At 53.0% G+C, this 25,840-nt stretch overlaps 1 protein-coding gene across 1 annotated transcript in view; it reads right to left on the reverse strand.

Moving 5' to 3' along the window:
• The window catches only part of IGDCC3 (immunoglobulin superfamily DCC subclass member 3), a 42,884-nt gene extending 18,485 nt beyond the window's left edge, over window positions 1-24,399 (reverse strand). The window contains exons 1-2 of the mRNA XM_073801144.1: window positions 24,184-24,399; window positions 21,636-21,941 (exon numbers count right to left, since the gene is read on the reverse strand). Of these exons, the coding sequence (XP_073657245.1) occupies window positions 21,636-21,941; window positions 24,184-24,274 (397 nt within the window). The 5' untranslated portion in view covers window positions 24,275-24,399. The remainder of the gene's footprint in view (window positions 1-21,635; window positions 21,942-24,183) is intronic.
• Window positions 24,400-25,840: the final 1,441 nt, after the last annotated feature.

Raw genomic sequence — 25,840 nt, forward strand, 5'->3', positions numbered from 1 at the left:
CCTAATTTTCATCCCACGTATCAGGCAATGAGTCACAGGATGTGTCCTGGTTTGGGAAATACAGTCCTCTGTCCTATTTACACAGCACACCCACTGAATTAACTCTAAGCATGCATTCAACAGATATTTACTGATGTGTCTGAGACAATGTTCTGGCACTCCTGAAGTAAATTCCCTTCATCCCACAGGCCCTGTCCTTAGGTTTTCTACCCAAGCTCCTAGAAATATCAGAAACGTGAAAGCACCAGAGCCAGGGTCTTAGGTACTATCATAGTAATGTGGTCCTGAAAAACAGAAACCTGCAGAAGCCATGATGGGCAAAGGTAAGATATTATATCAGTATAACCCTGAGAGGTAGGGATTACTAGCTTTTCTGAGGTGCAGAGAGGTTAAGTAACTTGCCCAAGGTCACACAGCCATTTAATGATGATCACACGTTAACATTTAATGATGCTAAAGCAAGCATTTGAACTTAGAGTGGGTCTAACTCTAAATCCAGTGCTCTTTCCCTGCATCACAGCTGTGAGACACACACACACACACACACACTCAAATGCTGCTCAAACATGACTAACCATACCTGCAAGCACTGGCACAGAAAATCACAGAGGCGCACAACATCCCAGACCCTTAAAAGTACCATGCCTACGCACATTCAGAGACACCCGTGACACAGCAGGCTTCACTTTAGCTGAACTCCCCCAGGGTTTGAGGTAGGTTTCATAGCGCGTGACTAATGCAGATAAGCACCATGATAAGATGGTGTTATTAGCCCACTAGTGGTCACTGAGCCCACACATGTTTCCTAAATTCTATTAACACAGGTAAATAAACAACCGAGATGCTAGTCTCCAGGTAGCTCTTCCATGAGCATTTCCAGATCAGCAAACCGGGAAACCAAGCTGCAAGGATGGGGCCTGCAGGGTTACTCCTGTCACCTGTTGGGCCCTTATAAAATAGAGTAGTTTATTTTCCTGGTTTTGCAGGGGGAGGACAAAGCATTGTGAGATGCTAGCAGCTTCCATGGGGTGAGTGGGGGTAGGGGGCGGGGAGACGGAAGGTGGATGTGCTAAAGGGAAGGGTAGCTGTGACTGACTCAGTCCTTTTAATAACTGGATCTTGATAAAGCCAAAGCCCCTCTCTGGGCCTCTGTTTCCTCCTCTGTAAAATGGGGGAGTTGAGTTGGACAAGTTATAAAGTCTCATCCGGTTGTAGCCTTTGAGACACATGTGCTTCCAGGCACCAGCCAAGGGTGCAGGGTCAGGGAGTCGACTTGGGAATCTCTCTCTGCCTTAGACTTGAAAATGTCCAGGCCCAGCAGAGCCCCTCTCCATAGACTGCATGTCTCCGCCCGTGTCAAGGTCACCAATCTTCCTTATGTAAACCTGCCCGGGCCCACAACATCCTTAACTTCCGTCATTCTGGTCAGGATACCGGATCTCCCTCACCTCCCGGAAGGGCGTCTGGTTAGGGGGCCCAGGCTGGAGCTATTAAGTAAATTGCTTTCACATGACCATGAGGACCACTCAACAAAAACAGATACTTCCCCCAAATTTCCAGAGCCATATATTAGGATTTGTAGGACTAATATAGCAGGCATTAGGTAATGGAGAGGTGACCTGGGATCATGCCTGGCTCTGTCACAGATTCTCTATGTGACCCTTCAATTCCAACCTTGGATTTCTCATCTGTAAAATAGAGGAGTGGAGGAGGACAGACAAGAGAATCTCGAAGGTCCATACCATTAAGAGTCTAGGATAACACTAGGTAAAATGGTCGCTCTCCACCCATGAAAGGACCCTCTCCTATTCTCAAACCTTGATCTGATGCTGTATTCACCTCTCATGGCTCTACAGGACCTCTGGCAGCTCAGCACTGAACCCCGATAGTTTAAGGCCTGCAGATCCTCCACCCCAACAACACTCCAGAAGAAGCCTTATCAGTTTGGGGGAAGAGGGAGGCCTACATTCCATGGGAGGATCATGAACCTTCTTGGTTGGTTAGGGCTACCAACTCTTGGAAGTAGACTTATTTGGGAAACTCCACTGCTGCCTTCTAGTTGTCGGAGGTCTCCTAAAGCCCTAGGAATCGTCCGTAGAGGGTTTCAAAAGCCTTCCCTGAGATTTTTTGATGATGGCCCTTCTGACCAGTGTGAAGTGATACCTCACTGTAGCTTTTTTTTTTTTTTTGCGGTACGTGGGCCTCTCACTCTTGCGGCCTCTCCCGTTGCAGAGCACAGGCTCCGGACGCGCAGGCTCAGCGGCCATGGCTCACAGGCCCAGCCGCTCCGCGGCATGTGGGATCCTCCCGGACCGGGGCACGAACCCGTGTCCCCTGCATCGGCAGGCGGACTCTCAACCACTGCGCCACCAGGGAAGCCCCTCACTGTAGTTTTGGTTTGCATTTCTCTGATAATTAGTGATGCTGAACATCTTTTCATGGGCCTCTTGGCCATCTGTATGTCTTCTTTGGTGAAATGTCTATTTGGGTCTTCTACCCATTTTTTGATTGGGTTGTTTGTTTTTTTTTGATATTGAGCTGTGTGTGTTTTGGAGATTAATCTTTTGTCCGTTGCTTCGTTTGCAAATATTTTCTCCCATTCTGAGGGTTGTCTTTTTGTCTTGTTTATGGTTTCCTTCGCTGTGCAAAAGCTTTTAAGTTTAATTACGTCCCATTTGCTTATTTTTGTTTTTATTTTCATTACTCTAGGCGGTGGGTCATAAAAGATCTTGCTGTGATTTATGACTTAGCCATAAAAAGGAACAAAATTGGGTCATTTGTAGAGATGTGGATGGACCTAGATTCTGTCATACAGAGTGAAGTCAGAAAGAGAAAAACAAACATTGCATATTAACACATGTATGTGGAATCTAGAAAAATAGTACAGATTAACTTATTTCCAGGGCAGGAATAGAGATACAGATGTAGAGAACAGACCTGTGGACACACACAGCGGGGGAAGGAGAGGGTGGGATGAATTGGGAGATTAGGTTTGACATAAATACACTATCATGTGTATAATAGACAGCTAGTGGGAACCTGCTGTAGAGCTCAGGGAGCTCAGCTCGGTGCTCTGTGATGACCTAGATGGGTGGGATGGAGTTGTGGTGGGGAGGGAGGTCCAAGAGGGAGGGGATATAGGTATACGTATAGCTGATTCACTTCATTGTACAGCAGAAACTCACACAACGTTGTAAAGCCATTATACTCCAATTAAAAAAAGAGCTTTCCCTTAAATTCAAAGGAATCACCACACCCACTCCTAACCTCTCCCTTTTCCTGTGCCTCTTATTAACAACCTCATCACGCACCAACTACCCAAGCTAAAACAAACCAAGGTGTCACTGCCTCATCCGTCTCCCTCTCCCCCACAGCTAACTGGTCACCAAATCCTGGTCTAACCTCCCTTTTCCCTCCCATTGCCTTGGCTCAGGCTCTCATCACTCTCAACTGTTTCTGTAATAGCTTCCCCTCTCCAGCCTTCCCACTTCCAGTGCTCTCTCCCTCCTCTTCTTCCTCCATCCTGAAGCCATAATTATCTTCCTGAATATCCAATATGATCATTAAACATGTTTGGTGGTTCTCCATTGCCTTGAATCAAGGTACTCTCCTTGGGATGGCATTCAAGGTCTCCATTATTAGGTCCTGATTCATATTTCGAGCTCCAAATGCAGCTAATTCTCTCTTCATGTGATTTGTACTTTGACTGTGTGAGACAAGTTTGCCTTCCCGAGACATATCATAGATGGTCATGCTTATATTCCTTTACTTCTGCTGTGCCCTTTGCCTGGAACTCTTTTGCCAGTTTCTCTACTAGCACCCCACCTTCCACATCCCCCAAAGGAGGCAGAATTAATTCCTGCCTCCAATGTGTTGCCTTGTGCCTCTCTCCTAGCTCTTATCAGACTTTATTAGAATCAGTTGCTCACACATCAATCGCCTACTAGTAGCCTACGATGAGTCCCTTACCGGCGCAGAACAGTCTAATTTACCTTTCTACCTCCAGCACCTAGAACAAATACTAGGTAGATAATAAGTCCTCATTAACTGTATCCTGAATGCTGGCTTTAAGGATCATATGGTCTTGGGGATCATTCCCCGTTATCTTCTCTTCCACCCAAGTCCCCACCCTACCGCAATTCATTGCCTATGGTGGGCAAGTTACTTCCTCTCCTTGAGTCTCAACTTCTTCAATGAAATGAAGGACTTGGACCAAGCACCCGCTACCCACTTCTCAAACTTGACTGTGTATCAGAATAACCTAGGGTGCTGGGTAACAATGCAGATTTCCGGACTCCACTCCCTTGGTCTGGCGTGGTGCCCTGGAACCTATATTTCTGTGAAAGCGCAGGAGGCTGCCTCATAATGCACAGCCAGAATTGGGAACTCCTGGCCTGGCAGGTTCTCGAGAACCCTGATCTCGCCTCGGGCTCCAGCATCCGACGAGGGCAGATTCTCAGCCCAGCACCCGCCTGCACACCCCCCACACCCCCCGCGAGCAACGGGGCCGGCTAGTCCAGGCAGTGTGACTCCGATGCCAGCAGGCGCAGAGCGGGCGGCGGGGCGGGTGGAGGAGCATGTGGGAGCCCGGCCCCCGCGGGGCCCCAGTGCAGGCATTCGGCTGCCGGGCGGGGTCAGGGCCCTGAGAGCCGCTCGCTCGGCGGCAGGAGTAAGTGGGACCATCTGCTCCACTCCGCAAAGGTCATCGCTTTGTGTCAAGCTCCCATCCCCCCCTCGCTCCTCCCCCACCTTCCCCTCTTTGCCCTTTGACTCCCGGGACTCCAAAGAAAAAAGCACTTGAGGTCCTGATGAAAGTGGGAGTGTGATGGGGAGCGACGACGGCCGCCGGAGCTCGGGGCCCGCGCAGAGCCGGGCCTGCTCCGAAGGAGAGCGCGGCGGGCGGCTGCGGGACGAGGAGGACCGGCCGCGTCCCGTCCGCGGGGCCCGGGCCTGAGCCGGCGGCGCGGCTCCCGAGGGAGGCGGCGCCGGTTCCCACAGCCGGCCGGGCCGCCGGGCCCCTTTGAAGTGGCCGCAGCTGCACACCCCGACCCGCGGCTAATCCCCGCCGACGCGGGCGTCCTCGCCCCCCCGCATAGCAATAGTGTCCGCGCTGAATGGCGCTGGCTAATTACCTCGCTCGCACCGCCGCGGGTGAATGAGAGAATCCGGCATTGTGCGCGGCGAATGGAGAAAATAAGACAGCCATTGTCCTCGCAAGCCAAACGAGGGTTTGATGTCGCTGGGGCGAGCGAGGCACCATTTCCCGCCACCCCCTCCCCCCGGCGGGGGCAAATTCCCCGGCTGGGCCCGGGTCCGGGAGGACCGGGCTGGCCCGGGGAAACTGAGGAAGCAGGTCCGGTCTCCCCGGGAAAGAATCCCTCCGCCTCCCGTGGAAGCCCAGCGGGCGGACACATGACAGCCCGGGGCTCCCCTCTCCACCAGCAGATTCTTAGCGGCACCTACTGCGGTCGCCCGGTTCTGTGCCCGACTTAGAAAAAAAAAAAACAGCAAAAAAACAGGCACGGCCCTGCCTTCGACAGCCTAATTAGATTTCGTTGGGAACACATGGAACAATCGGAGGAGTCGGGGATTTGTATCCCTCAGTGCTCAACTGTGTGCCACCAGCTGAAAGGGCTGGAGAAGTTCAGAGAATGGCTGGGAGAGATGTGAGGAGAGGAACAAGACCCTGAAAAGAAGGGGCAGGAAGATGGGGAGCTGTGGGGAGCCTGGACTGAGGAAAGGACTGGCACCTTGGATAATTTGGACCTCCCCTTTCCAACCATTTCCCTCTTCTGGGAGGAAGAGGGAAATGGTTGGAAAGGGGAGGTCCAAATTATCCAAGGTCTGCAGAGCCAGGTTTCAGGATTCGGAGGTAATGCCGGAAGCACGGAGGCCACTGTTTTGATTCAAGAAAGGTCCCGATGAGAATGGTGGATGGAAAGGTAAGATTGGAGTTCCAACCACTTGCCTATGGAAGCCGACTCATTATCAGGAACCGGACTAGCCTCAGGCATTTCCTTTTTTTCCTGTATAAGGATGTGAGGGGCTCAGCTTAGAAATCAGCACTAAAGGAAATCACGATGCACATGGACAAGCTGATGATCACACTGTTTATGCATTCAACAGTTTCTGTGCCTTATCAGGCTGCCTTCTCTTCACGGTCACCACCAAGTAAGGTTGCTTTTTGGTGGGGCGGGAAGAGGAGATTACATCCTTCAAGATCAGGAGGTGTCTTATCTTTCTGTCCCTCAGAGTACTCAGCTCAGAGGCAGGTAGGTATAGGACAGATGCTCTTGGAGATGTGCTGATTTGAGAACTGACCTGCTTTAATATCCTTCAGTTCCAGTATCCTTTTCCTGGAAGCACGTACTTCCTAATCCCTTCTGATGGGCTCTTAGACTATTTCTGCCTAAAGGAGGAATGTCATACATAAGATCCAATGTTCTATCAGGCTTCTCAAGTGATAAAAAGGTCTGTTGCTCAGATCAACAGTAGGCTGTTGGGCTGACCCAGTAGCCCTTAGCTAGCACCGCTTACAATGCATATTACAGTAGAGCTCTTTCTAAGGCAGCAATCTTTTCTAACGTTCTAATGTCCATGTTACCACGACTAGATTATAAGCCCTTTGTGGGCAGCCCATAACTAGAGTCTGAAACAGGACCATCCATCCATCCATCCATTTATCAGAGAATAAAATTAAAGAATGGATAACACATAACACTTGTTCAGGGACTAAACAGCAGCCAAAATGGTTCCTTGTTTTGACTGATCAACCACATTAACATTACCTAGCACTGGTTGTAACAGTGATATATGAAAAGCATGCTTTTTAAAAGGAGAGAAAAATCTAAGTATAGGTCATTGTTTTTCTAACCCAACTCTGAATCAGGGTTTAATTTAACCCTGGTCATAACCTCCAATATGATCATAATGTTTTTCTTTATAATTCTCCTAAATCTGCATCTTAGAGTCATATTTCTTCTGCCTAAGGCTCTAGAATCTTAAGCCCACCTGCTGCCGCTGAACTACTCCCCTGCTTAGGCCCTTCCGCCTACTTAGTTGATCTGCCTAGTTAGTCGGTTTAAAGAACTCCAAAACAAAACAAAAAGATAAAGCGGAGCTGCTGTGGATGTCGTAGATGTAGGAAGCCTGGAGCCCCACCAATCTGACTTTTCTCTTTCCCCCATCTCCAGCCCCTGAGTCCCCTCCACAGACCCAAGGACCCTTAGGAATGATGCTTAAAGTCCCCTCATCTAGAGAAAAGAAAGGGCTTATCCAAGGAAGCAACAGCTAGTTGGTAGTAATCAGAGATCATTCTAATGCTATACAGGCAACTAGCTTCATTTTACAAGACTAAAATGACCATTCAAACAGAAACTACAATTGTTATTATGTATTACTATACGTGTGTCTTTATGGTTTGTCCAGATTTCAACAAGAGTGCCTGAATGTCTAATCCCCAGAAAATTATACTTTGGAAATGATCCTCTATTCATAAAACATGAGGAGCCTCCAGGCCCAAATTAGAGATTCAATACTTTTAACTAAAAAAGTGCTTTTTTTTAAAGGAAGCCTGTTTCTCCTCGCATCTCTTCTTTCCCCAAACCCAAGACCATAAGTAACTTTAAAAATAATGCTCCATGGGTGACTATTTTGATAAGAAGATAATGAGTATAATAATGAGAGTGTGTTTTTTCTCCTCTTATCCATTCCCACAGCAACATGCATTCACAGGATGCTTTGATTTATCATGGTTATGACTTTTCAAGGTAACAGGAAGGTAGGCATGTATGTGCAGGTATAGTCCTTCCAGAGAGGATGCACATGAAGCTCGAGGGAAGAGGGACACTTCCCAGCATGGAACTGGCCTGTTAGCTATTCCCGAGTGAGGCCAATGGTCTGGCATCCTGGGACTTTCTATAGCTTGCCTGGAAGGGTGTTCCACCCTGAAGTGACTGAGTACCAGCAGCCACCTCTCCTGGGGTGGCACACCGGGATCTGAACTCACCAGGCCAACCCCTTCCCATTCAGCACTCAGTCATGGCACCTGCAGCTCAGTCCAGTCCCAATCCTCCCCCAAGTGGTCAGCAGTGCGACCCTGGAAGGGAACAGAATAGGGAGATAGGGGTGCCTTTTTTTTTTTTTTTTTTTTTGCGGTACGTGGGCCTCTCACTGTGGTGGCCTCTCCCGTTGCGGAGCACAGGCTCCGGACGCGCAGGCTCAGCGGCCATGGCTCATGGGCCCAGCTGCTCCGTGGCATGTGGGATCCTCCCGGACCGGGGCACGAACCCGCGTCCCCTGCATCGGCAGGCGGACTCTCAACCACTGCGCCACCAGGGAAGCCCAGGGGTGCCTTTTAAGACTAGAAGAAGCTGGATTAGGAGACTCAGGATACAGTTAGATGCAGACATGGCTGCTCTCAGCTCCTGACAGTAGGGACTCGGAAACCTTCGGAGACTGGTTTAGGTAAAACCACCCAGTAGGCCCTTGAGTAATATCTGACTCAGTTTTACCTGCCCTCCCCCAAGTCCAGGCTGTTGAGCTCCAGAGGATGGGTGTTCCTACCCTCCTTTTCATATGCCCACAGCTCCCCATTCTCACCCTCCCCAGGCACCAACTCCAGGCCAAGCCATGTGTTTAGCGCTGAGGATGCACAGAGGAGCTATAGCCCCTCCTGCCAAGGACTGTGCAAACCAGTGGAACAAGCTATATACTCACTGTCCCAGAACAGACCAGTGTCTTCTGGTTCTCCCCACCCCAAAAGAGCAAAGCTGGGCATACAGCTCAATGAATCCTTCTTGAATTGATGTAATAAAAGCTATATAGCTTTATTTCAGGAAAGCCTTGATCCCATCAACCTTACGCTTACCAGCCTTGCTTGTAGTAATCTTGATTTTGTCACAGATGGGAAAATGATTTGAGAAGCAAAATCAGAAACACAGGAGAGCAGGAATAACAAACAGGCTCAATCCTGAGGCTCATTCTATGTAATATCATTATTGGTCTTCTGATATAGTGGAATCAAGAATATTCTAACCCAATCTTCAAGTGGGACTAATTTAGACAGGGTTTTCTCTAAGGTACCAGAGGTCTGGAATACAATTTTAAGAGACCTCAAAACAATTAGGGTGGGCTTCCCTGGTGGCGCAGTGGTCGAGAGTCTGCCTGCCAATGCAGGGGACACGGGTTTGAGCCCTGGTCTGGGAAGATCCCATGTGCCACGGAGCAACTAGGCCCGTGAGCCACAGCTACTGAGCCTGCGCGTCTGGAGCTTGTGCTCCGCAACAAAAGAGGCCGCGACAGTGAGAGGCCCACGGACCACGATGAAAAGTGGCCCCCACTTGCCGCAACTAGAGAAAGCCCTCGCACAGAAACGAAGACCCAACACAGCCAAAAATAAATAAATAAATAAATTAAAAGATGCCTCTCTTTAAAAAAAAAACAATTAGGGTGAGGGGAATTACTAGAGAAAGAAGGTGACATTCCATATAAGCTGGGATATAAAAGGCAAAACAAAGATAACCCAGAGGGGGTGGGGGGCGAGGTGAGGAAGAAACAAGCCAGATGTGAAGATGGCAGAAGAAGATCCAAGAACTGTTTATCACAAGCCAAATACTGGGTTTCAGTTTTCTAAGATCCTGGCTCTGAAGTTAGAGCCCAAATCCCATTTGGCCAATCAGCACATTGGAAAGAGCATCTGACTGCTTTCAGTCCAGTTCTGTACACCCAGGACTTGGGTCAAGGCCCTCTCTCTGGATCTCAGCTTCCACAGCAGTGATGTAAGAAACATGGGCAAGAGGCTGGGGGAGAGGGGGTGTAGGGTCAGGGTGAATCAGCAAAACCTGGAAAGCTCCCCTCTCCCCATTCCTGCCTGCCCCTCGGTGAGTGCACTCCCAAGCACTGTGAGGGCCACAAGCACCCTTCTCTGTTCAGTCTGCCATTCTATGAAGGCTCTGGGACCTGCTCTGCTTCCTTTCCCTAGTAGAGCTTGCCTGTTCAAAGGTTTGCCCACAAACTTTTGTCCATCTCCCGCCCCATGTCAGAAATCCCTGGCCTATACCCCAAGCCAATTGGGAGGAAGGGGTCTGGGAACCCGAGACCTCCACTCTCCGGTTCCATTTTGCTCCCCAAGACCAGCTGGAGGCCACCGGTTAGTGGGAGCCAGTTCCCGAGTTACCAGGTGAAGCCTAGGGAAATAGGGACCCCGAGGCACCATGCTGGAGCTCCAGCGAGGACACACGCGCATTCGCAGGCCACAGATACTCATACGCACTTGCACACGCATACGCGTTCTCACAGCCACAGACACATGGGGCTTGGTGACCTGACAGCTCAGAGACAGCGCAGCGCGGTAAGGTTAATGGAATGCGCATCGATTCTGCCGCGTGTTGGCCAGCAGAGCCAGCCGGGCCTCCTGGAGAAGCAGCCTCGCTTGGTGCTGGAGGTGGGGGCATCCTTCTTCCCCGACGCAAGAGAGAAGGGTTGTTTTTCGGAGCGCGGCTACCATCCCCCCCACCCCCGGTCCACTCTCTTCCCACCGTGCTCTCCCCAGGGCGGAGAGCCAGTCCCTGCGAAGGATGGGCGAGCACGCCGCCACACCCCGCCTGGGCTGTGAGGACCCTGCCGGCCACTTCGGACACATGCGCTGCCGGGAGCCAGGCAGGTGGCGACCGGGCTGGGGGAGCAACACAGGGTGAGGATGACAAGAGAGCTTTGCTGCAGAACTTTGATCCCGATATTTCAAAAAGGAGGAGGCCAAGCCCAGCGCAGGAGAGAGGGGAGTGGGAGAGGGAGATGGAGGAGACAGCTAGAGCCAGCCTGGGGACAGGTAGAGAGGAGAGCCGGGGAGGAGGGAACGGGGTTCAAGACAAAACAAGTCAGTGTCTCAGCATTTTAGACGTGGGAAGGGACTTTAGGAACCTTGCAATCTGGTCCTCTCCACACTACCTTCCACCTATGGGGAAACTGAGGTCCAGGAAGGTGAACTTTGGATTTTGTGGGTTCCAAGTCACACAGGGATGAGTTGAATATTTACATATTAAAAGCAGCTTCTTGTTGAAGTGGGAGCCAAGGAGGGCATGGAAGTAATGATGGTGTCCATGTCAAGGCCAGGCTCCTCCCATGACCCTCAGTCAATAATGGTGAGGCCAGAAGAGATGTCCCCTCCAAACCAGTCTAAGTCAGGAACCTCCCGTAAAGTCCGGTCTCCAAGACTCAGCCCTCCCCCTAGCTTCTCTGCCCTGCTGACACCAATGCCCTCTGAAGCCTGAATAAAGGGTGCCTCCACTGGTGGATGGGGGGCATAACCCTACATTCTACAAATGCCCGGACCCTCCTCATCCTCTCGCCTTTGAAAGACGGGCAGGGCAGTGCTCCCTCCCATTTCCCACCAAGACAAACTGAGGCCCAACAGCTTTAAGGGAAGGAGGAAACTTGAACCCAGAGCCGGTCGTCAGTGCAAGTCTATCTGCATCTCACACTGGCTCCAGCTCCCTGAGGGTGTCTGTAGTCCCACCACAGTCCCACAGCAAGAGCAAGCGGGGTTCTATTACAGGCAGGGTTTGGGGATGAATTCTAGGTTGTCCTTGATTTCTCCCCACACAAGTGCCGTCTTTGCAGACACCATTCCAGGTGGGAAAGGGCTAGGTGGGGAGGATGACACAGAGGCAGGTCCATGGTAGGCAGGGCCACAGGCCAAGGCGTATGCCCCATGGAATTATCAGCACCCAAACCAAGAGCCTTCAGGTAGGGATGGGGGCAGGAACCAGGACCTAGCCCAGAAGTCAGGCTGCCGAGAGTGAGGGTGAAGAAACGCTGAGCATCCAGGGCTGCTGCTGGATCCCAAGAGGGTCTGGTCTGCTGCTCCCTCCCCCACCCCCATTCCTGGTTCTCACCCAGAGACCCAAAGTCTGCCCTGTTCTAGGGACCCCAGCCGCAACTGCCCATTCCCCTTGCCAGTAAGGCCCTGTGCCCTCCCAGCAGACACAGCCTGCCCTCCCCGCGGTGCTGCTGGGTTTACCATGAAGCCCGCCATCCAATACATTGTTCAGTGGGGCCAGGGGAGCCAGGGCCTCACACAGACCCCTCACTCAGGTCGGGGTTGTGGCAGAATCTCCCAGGCACCACAGCAGGCAGGGACTGTGGTCGGGGCGGGGACCACAGAACTCCACGAGGTCTTAGGCCAGCTTGCCCAGGCAAGGGGACAGCACAAGGACAGTCAGCAGCCTGGCTCCTGCATCCTCCAGGCTGATTAGTATCTTCCCTACTACCCAGCCCCCACCTCCAGAACCCCCGGGGAGAAGGATCCTTCCCCGAGCCACACCAGTTCCTCTCCTGTGATTTGTTCTGAATTTTCAAACAAAGAGTAATTATGACAGATGTGGAGCAATCAGCGTCATTATGTGGGAAACAAGAAAGGGAAAGGGAGCTGAGGGGGGCCTCGGGGGGGTGGTGGGGAACGTGTCTTTCCTGTGTCTTTCCTCCTGGAAAGATGTAACTCCCACCTCTATCTCAAGCTCCCCAGTACCCTCCCAGCTTCCTCTCCTGCTGGGAACCCGTACCCAGCCACTCTGTCCAGCCTCACAGGTAGGACAAGACTTCTCTCCGCAGAGCATTCCAGCCTAACTGCTCTCCAGACTCTCCGCAGGCCTCCCGCAGCAGCTGGGGCTGGGGGCATGTAGCCCCGTCTGGCACAGCTGGAAGTGGCTCCCACTTTGGCCAGGGTTCTGAGCTGTTCTCTGTTCCCAACGCTCTGGCACACCCACCCTGCATGTGCCCAGGTACCTGGCTCTATTTCTGAGGCAAAAATACTGATTATGTTCTCAAGGGACTCACCCCCCACTAAGGACACTCAGGCCATTGAATCTGGGGTCAGGTGGACCGGGTTTCAGCTTCTCTACTTACTGTGTACCCTTGGGCAAGTTAACTCACCATTCTGGGCTTCTGTTTACTCATTTGTAAAATGACTAGTAATAGGACTAGTAAAATAGGACTAGTAACACTACCAATGGAAATGCCGTGGGAATTAAGTAAATTAACACACAGAGAGGGCTGAGGACGGTGCAGCCGCATATAACTAGGACCACTCCCACTACTACTGGTTAATTCATCACCAGCACCAGCACTTAAGTAGCCCTCAAACCACTCAGCTAAGCATACGGGGTGCTGTGGAAACTCAGGCGCTCTCTGAAATATTCCAGAAGCCCATACCCGAGATCTGCTGGCTAACGCTCACATACAGAACTACAACCACAGACAGAGCCTGGGGTAGGGCAGGACACACACAGAAAATCGAAATATATGTGCCAGTCTGCCCTGGAGGGGATATAAAGAGATCTCCCCCTTCCCCAACCAGAGAGCAGTGAGGCACTGGGCAAGGCAAGAGACACAAGGGATTCTCTAACCTGCCCAGGCTGGAGGACCAATCACATCCTTAGGCAGGTTACCCTCTTGGGGCCTCAGTTTTCAAGTCTGTAAAATGAGAAGGTGGGACCAGCTGAGCTCCAACGTGTCCCCCGTAGTCTGGATGCCTGTGATTCTACTTAGAGGCTGGGAGGACCTCCAAGGTCCTAGACGAACCAGGAATTTTAGGATTCTTTTGCTGTAGCCTGCAACTCAGTGAAAGGGCTAGAACTTGGTTCTCTCTCCTCCTCCTCTCCATTTAGGTGGTCTGGTCTCCATCTGCCCACCCCAAGTCCCTGGGGCCTCTTGCTAGTCCCCCTCTCACATTCCAATGGCCTTGGGGGCAGCAGCCAGACCAGAAAGTCCAGTTCCTGCCCATTATCACTGCTCGCATCTGCACTGCAACCCAACACCAGCATTCCAGAGAGCAGCCCGGGGGCTGCCCCCACCCACCCACTGTGGTCAGTGTCCGGGCTCAGAGACAGGCCCCGAGCAGGGGCCAGTGTTCTCAGATTCCTCTCCGGGAAGGTGTGCCCCCAGGGAGACTCCGACTTGCTGGGGAGGCCCCAGACCCCTTCCTTCGGGGTCTTCTTTGAACCTCACCCTCTCAGACTCTCCTCTTCCTATCTCTTTGCTCTATGCTGAAGCCTGAGCTCACCTACGTTTGCTCCTGAAACACAGGTATCTCCCTCCAAGCGCAGCAGAGGATGGTGGACACAGGAATTGGAATTGCTACAACTGGAGAAAGAGGCAGGAGGAAGCACAGAACAATAAAGAGAGCTGGAGAGAGGAAGACGGTAGGGCCGGAGAAACGAGGACTGAGGAGTGATAAAGACAGAGACCCTAAACATGGCCTCACAGGAAGGCAGAGGTGGGGCAGAGTGTGGGAGTGTCAAAGACTGAGGAGCCCCGAGACTAAGATGCAGAGAAGAAGAGATGGAGAGTGTGAGCTGGAGCCCTCTGCCTGAATCAGGTGGCGCTGGCCTGGATTAAGCCCGTACTCCCACCCCCTCCATCTCCCTGTGGTCTGGGGTCTGGCCTGCAGTTCCTCCTTGCTCGCCCCTCTTCAGGCCCTTGCTGGGCCCCTGCCTTTCCACTTTCCCTGGGTCACAATGTCATCTGTCCAGTCACCCCTCTTTAGGAAGCCCCCGGGACTGCTCCCATCCATAGAGGTCACTCTCTTTTCTGCTCCTCCCTTGCATTTGAAGGCAGTCACAAAGGGTTAGCCTTTCTTGGAACAGGGTGAACAAAGTTGGGGGCAGGGGAAGCGAGCTCAGAAATCAAAGAACGGTCCTTTGGTGGGGAGGTGGGGGGTTTGGGGCAGGGGAGGGAGGATGGAGGATGGAGCAGCCCTGGCCAGCAGGCTCGGATTGCAGCCAGATTGCTGGCATTCGTCTAATGAGTAAGAAAACTATGGCCTAGACTCCCCAGAGGTACTATGGCCGGGCCCACATGCCCGTCATGTAAGCCCCACGCTCCACCAGTGACCTAAGGCTTTTCCTCCCTCCTCCCTCACTTCAGCTGCAGGACTTAATAGAATTATCTACCACTCCCTCTTGCCCTGCACCAGTTCTGTCCACTCTAGATCTCTAGCCTGGTCACACTGCTCAAGGGAGGAGGGATTCCCGCAGGAGACTCCTTTGAGGAGAGCTGGACGCCAATCGTAAGCCCCGTGCACCTCCTTCAGCACACACCTGTATGCTCAGGTGCCCACAGAGGCCCACGTGGCAATATACACACGCACTACTGGTCTCTACATTTCTTGTTGCAACAAGGCTACGGCCAGAGATCTTAGGGAGGCATAGGTTAGTTACACAGGCTGACATTTTTGGAATCACTTGGTCCAGTTTAAACAAAGACAGCAGTGAGCTGTTTGGTTTTCCATCCTGGGGTGCCCTTCTGTTCTACTTTTATTGAAGGCTGTGTTGAACAACCTTCAAGCTGCTGTGAAAAGTCTCTCTTACACACACACACACACACACACACACACACACACACACACACACACACACACACACACACGGCTGCAGGGACTTTGGAGAGGAGAGGGAAAGGCAATACAAGAAGGCCAGAAGTGAAAAAGTCCTTTCTCCCTGGGGGTGGGGAGGGAATAGGGGGCTAAGGGGGGCTGGGGGCCTGTTTCATTTGCAGGCTGCAAATGCCTCTCCTATTCACCGGCCCACATTCCCAGCCAAGGCGCCCGGCCACGGACAATGCCGGAACAGGAACAGAGAAGATTTGCACATTGTGTTCAAGGGGCCAGCTGGCTGCCTGCGACAGTGGAGCCAAGGTGTGGGAACCAGAAGATTTCGACTTCCACACTCAAGTCCTGCTGGTGGGGTGAGGGGCGGCCCTCCCCCCACAGTTGGGGCCAGTGGGCCTGGGGACACAGCCTTCATCCAGCCAGGGAATAAAGTCCAAGGCAGGAGATCCCGAGGCCCAGGCATGAGGGCTACCAAGCAATTTGGTCTCTGATTCGCACCCCATCTGGTGAGGAAGAGAGAGTCTCAGCTCCTCTAGATAAACACACAGCAGCCGCCACCCCATGATTTTGCTCCGAGTGTGTTATATTCCCCTGCCGATCCTCCCCGTTCACAAGCTTCTGTGCCTATGAGCTATGCTATCAATTACGAGGTAGGGAGAAACAAGAGAGAAAGCAAAAGAGAAGCTGAGAGAGACAGAGCTTTGCACCCAGAAGGCCACATGTTCATTTAGTTTTTACCAAGCTCCACAGGCAGGGGATGTGAGAAATACAAAAGGAAGAGAAGCCCCTTAGGAGCTTAAAATCTAGTTGAGGAGACAGATGGACTATCTAGCCACAAAACAGTTACTTAACAATGCAAGCAGCCCTCACTGAGAGGAGGGCTGAGCCTGAATGCCGCAGCCCACAAGTACTCCCCGCCTTAGGAGCGGGAAGAAGAAATTACTCTAAACTAAGTGGTCTTTGGGGAGGGATCGGGTAAGGGACAGAATAGACTGGGAAAAGGCTCAGGGAAGGCAGGCATGTCCCAAGGACTGACTGGATGGAAAGGAAGCCTTAATACAGTAGAGCAGAGATGAACCTTGGTCCAACTGCTCAATATTACGATGAGAAAAGCAAAGTCCAGAGAGGGTGAGTGGCTTGCCCAGAGCCACAGAGGACTCCTTGTGTCCAGGCAAGGCCCTTTCCATCACACCTCAGAGCTTCTCAGGAACACCAAATGGGGTTGGTCTGTGGAGTACTGACTGGCAGGGAGAAGGCCCCGACCCTCACCCATTTGCACCTACCTCTGCGCCACAGCATACTTATGGGTGACCCGCCTGGCGTGAGAGAAGGCCTTGTCATGGCCACTCACTCATCACACCGGCAGCACCTCAGCTGCAGCGCCTGCTTCCTGCTCTAATGGGTAGGCAGACGCGTGCAAGGGGCAGAGGGGAGACTTCCTCAGGGTTACTTTGGCTGAGCTGCCCCTCAAGGGGGAAAGAAAAGCTTGGGTGACAAAGGCCTCCAGGTGACAAAGGCTTCCAGGGTTACCAGCCATCGTGCCAGGAACCGCTTCCCTGCACATCCCACTGTCTACACTGAGGCCCTCCGGGGTCCCCTCACACAAGCTGTACCACCCGGCAGCTCCAGCCCAAAGTTTTCCCAACCCCCCACCCAGACCTGGTTCCACAGACCTATGCCCAGACCCTGCCCCCAGATCCACACAAGCATGGGTCTTGCTGCTGAAAGAGATTCCAGAGTAGTTGGTTCAGCTGTCCTCCCTCAGACAGGCTGAGAATGATTCAGCCTTTAGGAGTGGGTGACTGAGGGCCTGAGACGTAGGTGACTTACTGGGCTGGAGACAGCAGGGGACTAGAATTGGACTTCCACTCCTCTCACCATACTCCGCTGCCACTTTCTAGGAGTCGGGCTCACCAGTGCCTTCCTGGAACCATCACATCTAAAGGAGCTTAGAACTTCACATTTCTCACCTCTGTTACCTCCCCAGAATAATGATCGTATCTAAGGAACACTTTCTACGTACCCTGCACTGTGCTAAGTTCTTTACGCATATTCTCATAGGTCATCCTCATAGCATTCCTCCTTGCTAAGTATTATTTCCTCCAATTTAAGGATGAGGAAACTGAGACTCAGAGAGTCCAGTTACCCAAGTCCCTCCAGCTGGGGGTGTGTTTGCCTCCAGAGCCCACCCTCATAACCATTGTTGGGTACCCCAATCAGGATGGCCCCAGGCTGCGGGGAAGGCATTCCTGGCTCTTTGAGAGCCCTGCCTGCACTGGAACAGGCTGGTCCTCATCCTAAATTAGCGCTCAATACCTAGCACTAACAGTAATACTTAATGAGCATTTCCTAGAGGCCAAGTCCCGTGCCAGGTGCTTTCCATCCATCACCTCATTTAATCCTCTGACGGCCCTGATAGGCTGATGGGATTATGCTCATTCTTTTCAGATGAGAGCACAAAGACTCAAGAGAATTAAAAGTAACTCTTGCTAAGGACACATCATCAGTGAGTGGCAGAGCTGGGGCTCAGACCCACCTAGGTGCGGCCCTGAAGCCCACATTCTACGGACTTCACTGTGCTGCCCACAGACCCACCCACCCCCACCAGTGATTCTGACATGGGAGGGGGCTCTCCTCCGCACCTGTGGGCCAGCACCATTGGCATCGCCTGGGATCTCGTTAGACCTGCAGAACCCCAGGCCTTGGCCTAGACCTACTGATTCATAATCTGAATTTTATCAAGATCCCCAGGTAACTCACAGGCATAGTCTGAGAAGTCCTGATCTAGATCATCTAGCTCCAGTTTCCCAAGGGGCCTGAGACCAAGAACTGAGGCCAGGAAGTGAGAGGCAGGAAATGCGGGCATCTGCCTGAGGAGAGTTGGGGGTGGGTCTCCCTCCCAATCATCCCCCCTCCTCGTAGCTAGCCCATCCCTCTTTGGAGTCATCCAGGCACACAGACCTCAACAGGTGTGAGTCAATGCATGTTCCCACTGGATCGGGTGACCCACATGCCCTTCCTGGAGCCCCTCCAGAGGGATGGCAGAGGGTCTCACAGGCCAGCCAAGCTTCAGACGATGCTCAGAGGCTTGGGAGAATCCCCAGGCCCTCCCACAAAGGGGTTAAAACAGAACAGGTTGTACTCTGGCTCCAATAATTCTACTCCTTGAGAGATTTCCCTAGAGTACTCCCTAACTGAATCTCAGCGCGGGAGAAAGCTGGGGGGCTGGGAGCGGATTCAGGCAGTCTGCTATTGCTGGCAACACGAGTGGAATCACCTTTAAATGAAGAAAAAGGTATTGCCTCCATTACCGAGCGCCTCCTCTGTGCCAGGCAAAGCATGGCGTGTGTTAGTCCTTACAACCATCCTACAAAGCAGGATTATACGCACGTTTCACATAATGGTGAGGAAACTGGGCCACGGAGAGATTAACTTGTCCAGGGTCTCATCCTTAACAAGTGTCTCAATTTTCAGCCCCCAAACTATAAACACATGGAACGGCAAGGCAGAGAAACCAGACGTGCTGGAAGCACGAGCGTTCCTAGGACCCTGAGCCACTCTGTCCTAAAAAGGAGATACTTGGAACTAAAGCCCCCAAGGAATCAGCCTGTAGTCTAGCCCATCCTGGGCAGGCCATCTTTCCATGACAGCATCCGAGCCCACTGGGATGGGAGGGGGGCATTCCCAGCCATCGGCCTCTGGCCCAGAGCTTGGATGCCCCAGCAGACCTGCCCACACTCACCTGGACCCCTAGCTGCCTCACTGGGGTAGTCCACTGGGTGGACTGTGTGTCTGTGAGAGGTGCTTAGCATACCCCCGCCCTATCAGCCCCTGTAGAGCAGGCAGGAGAATCAGGGGCTCTGGAGGGCACCTCACACCTTTTCAGAAGGCACCCTCCCATGTCACACAACATCTGCCCTGCCTGCGGGCATGCGGGCAGGGAGTTATTACCAAAGGAGAAAACCCAGGCAGCTAATCAGCTTTGGAGGTTCCTAGGGACATCAGCCTATGAAGTAAGAAAAGGGGATCCAGCCACCCGGTTGCTTGGTATCCAAGCATTCCCCATGGGGCCACGAGCCTTGTGGGGGAGAGAGGCCGCATCAGACTGCCCGTGTTTGGAGGCAAACCCCCAGCTGTCCCCAGGACCCCAAAGGATTAACCAAGCTGACCTCGCCCACTGGCCCTTCCCCCAGTCAGAGCCCACAGCTCACTCTTCTTATACTGTTAGGAGTTTAAGGAAGCCAAACATCTTGAAGGTATTACCATTTACAGAAAAGCACATTTACAATTAGCTATATATAAACACCTGGGGATTCATCTCCCAGAATTCTAGGCTGGTGATGCAGGGGCCATCTAACTTTCAGTGTGGACACAAGCCAGGGAGCAGCTCCCTGAGAAGTCTCTTCTCTCCCGCCCGAAAATCTTCCTCGGGTCCCTACACTCCGTCCACGCTTCTCTTCCTCACAACCAGCCATCTGCTCAGAAGCTGCACCAGCCTTCCCCTACACCGCCAGGAGGACCGGGGGATGAGGGGTCGCTGAGCCAGAAGTGATTCAGTCTCAAGGTCCAGGGCTGCCTCCCAGAGAGCTCCATATGGGGGCTTGGATGAGCCTTCCTTAGAACAAAGGGGCATCTTAAACCCAACTAGAGGGCTCCTGCCTCAGAATGATTCATCACTCACCAGCCGTTCAGAGCAACTGTGCAAATGCCCTCAGAGCCAGGAAGAAACTTGTCAGCGATCAGATGGGGAAGAGGCAGCGTGCCACAGGAGCTAAGTGGGACTGTGCAGGGTTCAGAATACCTAGACTGCAGTCCTGGCTCCTCTGCTCACCAGAATGTCACAGATCCCCCTAAATCTCAGTTTTTCCATCTGTAAAAGAGGGATGATAACTGCCTATCTTCCAGTGTCATCACGATGACTAAATGAGATCATTCATGTAAAGCACTTAGGCAGGGAGCCCAGTATGCAGCACCTGCTTTATAAGTATTAGCTAAAATGATTACCAACCAAAGTTAAAGCAACCCCTTTAAGGGACACCCCCCCCCACACACACACAGAAGCATAGAGATGTGGGATGGAGACCATTTTCCACTTGGCAAAACTTTTGCCCTTCCTCAAGAGCAGTGGTTCTCAACCATGACCGTCCACCCTCACAGCCTGCCACGTTCCCAAGATACATAAATAATTTTGGTTTATGTAAAGATTCATTGTTTTGTAACAATGAGTGTATACAGATTAAACAACAACAACAGACTTTTTGCAGGAAAGGGCAGTAAAGCACAGCCATCATTTCATCACCACAATTACTGGTGGCCCAACAGCACAAGCAAAGCACAAGTCTAGAGCTGAAACACCTCTTCTCTCCCAATCTAAAAAGCACACCAAATATCAAGTCACCACAATGTACACTTTAAAAATCTCATAATTTTATTGTCAATTACACCTCAATAAAGCTGAAATTTTTTAAAAAGTACACCAGCATGAAGGTGAGTGGGAGTAATGTCATCGTTGTGTTAACCCTGAAATTATTCTATCATATTTTTTGTAAAGCAAATTGTTGACAAGCTTCAGAATGTCATCACCGGTACAGTGAGGTTTTATTCCACCCAAAAGGTTTGAAAGTCAGCACGTAATGAAAAATTGCATGTAACCAAAATTACCCTTCAAAAATCTCTTAAAGGGCTTCCCTGGTGGCACAGTGGTTGAGAGTCCGCCTGCCAGTGCAGGGGACGCGGGTTCGTGCCCGGAAGATCCCACATGCCGCGGAGCGGCTGGGCCCGTGAGCCATGGCCGCTGAGCCTGCGCGTGCGGAGCCTGTACTCCGCAATGGGGAGAGGCCACAGCAGTGAGAGGCCCGCGTGCCGCAAAGGAAAAAAAAAAAAAACATCTCTTAAATTACCTCCAAAGTATGACAACTGTTTATATTTAAACACAAAAATCGTACTCAATAGACTGGGATGCTCACAATATACAGGCATATGGAAACTAAGACACACTGACCCAAGAACTGGATAAAGCTTGCTGTCTCTCTCTCCCTCTTCCCACAACAGTGTCTGGCTACATTCTTGTCAAATTGCATTCCAATCAGTTAAATGAGTATAAGATATAATTCCACCACTGCAAATTACTGCTATGCCCCTCTCAACTGACCCATGCTGAGAAATTCGGGTTCCAGAAGCTGCATAAGATGGAACTGCTCCCTCTATCCCCCCAGGGCCTGGAAAAAAAAAAGTAAGGGCACCCACTTACTTGCAGCCTGGATTCGAGCCTTCCGGCTGACCACCAGCCCAAAGCGGTTCTGAGCCACACACTCATAGTCCCCCTCGTCTGAAGGGCTGCCTCCTCCATCCAGCAGGAAGTGGCGGATCATCAACGACCCATTGGCCAGCACGGTGGAGTGGGTACTCTCGGGCAGCTCCACCCCATTCTTCCTCCAGGTGATTCGCACTGGAGGGGTCCCCTCCACCTTGCAGCCCAGCACTACAGGCTGCCCAGGGACTGCAACATCATCGCTTGGCTCCACAGCAAACGCCAGTTCGGCGGAGTGGCCGAGACCTGCATCAGGCGGGGGAGATGAGAGGAAAAGGAGAGGTTAGTGTGGAATGAGCAGACACAGGTGTTCCAAGTTCTCTGGATCTGTGTCCCCATCATTCTGTGATGTTAATAGGGATCTCTATTAATATATAGACCTTTGTGCATCTCATGCAGTATAGTTACTTAATCAACAGACCATCTCAGAGAAATGGATATTGTTTCTACCATCTTTTTTTTATTTGTATCTTTTACAGAAAAGGAAACTGAAACCCAGAGATGTTAAGCAACTTGTTGGAGGCCTCAGAGTTAACAGCTGCAAATCTGGGCTCTAAAAGCAACACTGATTCCAATGCAGCCGCTGCCACTTCTGTGGTCACCCTGGTTAAGCACTGAAGCCTCACAGACTTTCAGGGTGTGACCTCAGGTAAAGTATTCAGCCTCTCCGGGCTTCTCGGTCCTCGTCTGTTTAAATCAGGAACAACAATATGGCTTGCGTTGTAGGGTTGTTAAATATGACTACCAGACTCAAAGGCACTGCACTATGAAAAGTTAAAATTTCTAAACAAATATAAAGTGAGATAGTAATAAATCACTGCTTCATTTTGCTGGCAAAACCATCTGAGGCCTGGTCCGATGCCTGGCAGGGAGAAAGGTGTGTGGGCCCAGTACCAGGTACAGGCTAGGCGATGGTCCAGCTCCACTGCCCCACCCCTAGGATGCTCTGGGTTTTGGTTGCTTTTCTTGTTTTGCCTTTGTCATAGGAGGATGAGGGATACCAAACATCTACTCAGATTTCCCAAAATTTAGAAAGAGGGAGGTTCCTAGAACCTTTACCCCCAGCAACCTCTTCCCTCCTGCAGAAGAGGAAAGAACTGGAAGAGGAGGTGAAAGAAGAGAAGGGAGGAGGGTGGTCAGGGAATCAGAAGAAGCCAGAGAGGAAGGACAAGAGCTCCAATCCCAGGCATGATGCCGAGTCTCCGACTTCTCAAGCGAGCAACTTACCAGACCAGTTACAACTTCACTCCAGGAGGAATGAACCCACCTGGGCTGAAAAGGCATCCACAGACCCCTCCTCACATTTCCAGGGAACTAGCGATCCGGGAGCTGGCCCGTCCCTAACAGACCAGCGCCCTCCCTGGCTGGGGGGAGATGGGGCGGCGGGTGGGGAGAAAGAAGGAGGAAGGCTGGGGTTAGGGGCGTTTCCCCCACCCTCAGGGATAGGTAATTCGTATTTTAAGACATTTGAGGGTCACGCCCCTTCAAATCTCTACCCGTCTTTACCAGGAACTGCGTTTCAGCAGCCTCAGTTCCCCACCCCAAGCCCAGTACAGCAACTGGGGGATAAAGTTTCTCCTAGAGGCGGCCGCGATACTCCGCTTCTCCGAGCTAAGAGGGGAGAGGATACTGCCCAGAGGAGTGTCTGTTGAGAACTTGGGGTGGGAGGGGAAGGGACTAGATTTGCGCCCCTCTCCCGTGAGATGGGCCCGTTACAGCCACTGAGGGAACAGGATGGTGGTGACGGAGCTCCGGGCGGCAAAGCCGGCAAACCCCGAGCTCTGCGTGTGCACCCTCCGGGGCAGGGCGGGCACGTGAGCATCCCCACCGTTCGCTAGCCCTCGGTCGGCTTCTCTCCCCTCTTCCTCAGCTCGCGGGGTGTCTCTCGGGTTTCTCCCTCCCCACGCGCGGCCCGCCGGGAATCTTCCTCCTCCTCCTCGTCCTCTCCCTCGCACTCCGCGTCCCAGTCCCGGCTCCAAATCCACGACGTGCTCTCCGCCCAGCGCAGCCCGCTCGGTCCCGGCCTCCGCCCCCGGGGTCTGCCGTCTGCTGCCTCGGCCGCCTCGGGCCACTCTGTGCCCACCCCTGGGCTCCAAGCACCCCAGCGCGCCCCCTCGGACGGGCCTCAGCCCTGTGGTCTCCCATGGCTCGTTTCCCCCTCTCCCCAACTCCAGCCTGCCCGCCGAGCTCCTGCTTTGCCGCGCTCCTTGCTCCTCAGTCCGGGCTCAGGCACTGCCCTGAGTCCTGGAGACGCAGCGGACGGAATGCCGGTCTCTCTTCGGGGGGCTCCATCCTCAGCATTCCCCTGCCGCCCCCGGCAACCCGGCCTCAGCGCCCCGTCCCGTTCGCCTCCCCTTCTCGGGCAAGTCCCTCCGACCCGCAGGTCCGCGCCGCTCTCCCCGGGTCCGCCCCTCGCGCCCGCTTACTCCCTTCTCGCCCTTCCCGGGGCTCGGTCCTCAGCCGCCGGCTCGCGGGCGCCCTAGCTCACCGTCGCTCGGCGCGGGCAGCAGCAGCAACAGCAGCAGAGGCAGCAGGAGCCGGGGCCGGCAGCGCGGGGGCGCGGCGCGCGGAGCAGCCATGGGGCTCGCGGTCCGCTCGGCTCGGCTACGCGCGGCTCTGGGGCCTCTCGCGGCTCACAGCGTCCCGCGGGGCCGGCGCCGGGGCCGAGGCCGGGGCTCCGGCCGGGGCCGAGCCCGGGCGGCTGGGGGCTGGGGCCACATGCCTGCCTAGGAGCGCCGGGGGCGCAGTGGGAGCGCGGCCGCTTGCGCCATCTTGCACCCACCCCGGCGATCTGTCAGCCTCGCCCGGGGTGCGCGCTCCGCACTCGCACCGCCCGCGCCCGCCCCTCCCTCTTCCCGCCGCCTGCCGCCCCCCCTTCCCTCCCCTCCCGGTCCCCTCCCCCAGCCCCCTCTCCCCGGAGGCCCGGTCTGGGGAACAAAAGAGCCGGCGAGCGCTTTAAGCGGCCGGACATTCCCGGCTGCGCGGCGGACGCGCCCCCTGCGCTTTGAACTGGGGCCGGAGCGGCGGGCGCCGTCCTGAGCTGCAGCCCCGTACCCCTCCCCCGCGGACCAGCCCCAGACTTGGGGGCGACTGGGGAAGTGGAGACCCAGCGGACCGCCGAATGGGTCTGGGCTGCGGAGAAACCCGCAAAGCTGCGGGATTCCCTCTGACCCACTCTTTCTGCTGCGCCCTCCTGCACCGTGTCCAAGTCTATATTGTCGAGATAATTCCCTAAAAGCTGCACAAAGTTGTCAAAGATTCGGTTTTCCTTTGGTTTCCGGTCCTTCCAGCCAAAGGCTAGGACGTTTAGCTGCAAGACTGGCCTCTTCAGACTGAAGAGTTCTGCCGCTTGGGTGGACAGAGGTAGGAGAAGTGGGAAGGCAGCTTCATCCCGGGCCCTGGGAGAGCGGAACCAACAGGACAATGAGAACACTTAAGTGACCCGGTTCCGATGTTCTGCCCGCTGTTTAGACCCGCAAACCCAGGCAGTCACTCTTGGAACTCATCTGAGAGATAATCATATCTCCCCTGCTCACTCATAGGGAAATTTAAAGGACACAGGTCATGACAAATAGCCTGGTAACTGGGAAAGCATATTGAAAGTTAAAATTCCCAGTAACATTTCTATGCCACAAAGAAGACTCAAGGTTTCATGTCAGAGAACATAAAAGGAGACAGCATCAGTCTCGGGTAAGAAGTGTTATGGAAGATAGGCATGCCTCTTAGGAGATACATCCCCATGCGGGCCCTCAGAGATCTTCAGTCTCGGCCACTCACTATTAAATGATCTTCTGTTGAGTCCAGCATGATGTGCTAGTCCATCAAAATTACTGAGCATCTACTAAGTTCAAGGAGAAGGAGGTTTAAAGAGAGTAGTCTCTGCCTCACTCAGCTATTGGCATTGGACTGGTCTGGGAGAGGAGTAATTACATCTCTCTTTCGATACCAACTCCGGAATCTTGGAGCAGGAATGTTAACCATATATAAAACTAACTTTGGTGCAGATGAGTAAAGAAAAGGCCTCCAGAAATCAGATAAGTTTACTAGTGATGGGGTTTGTGCAGCCCAGGGACTCCTTACTCTGTAGTAGCAACTGGAAGGTGAGCTTGAGAGGCAGGACTTGAGACACACGAGCAAGCAGTAGG

Source organism: Tursiops truncatus, chromosome 2 (assembly GCF_011762595.2).
Source record: "Tursiops truncatus isolate mTurTru1 chromosome 2, mTurTru1.mat.Y, whole genome shotgun sequence".
In the NCBI taxonomy this organism is placed as follows: Eukaryota; Metazoa; Chordata; class Mammalia; order Artiodactyla; family Delphinidae; genus Tursiops; species Tursiops truncatus.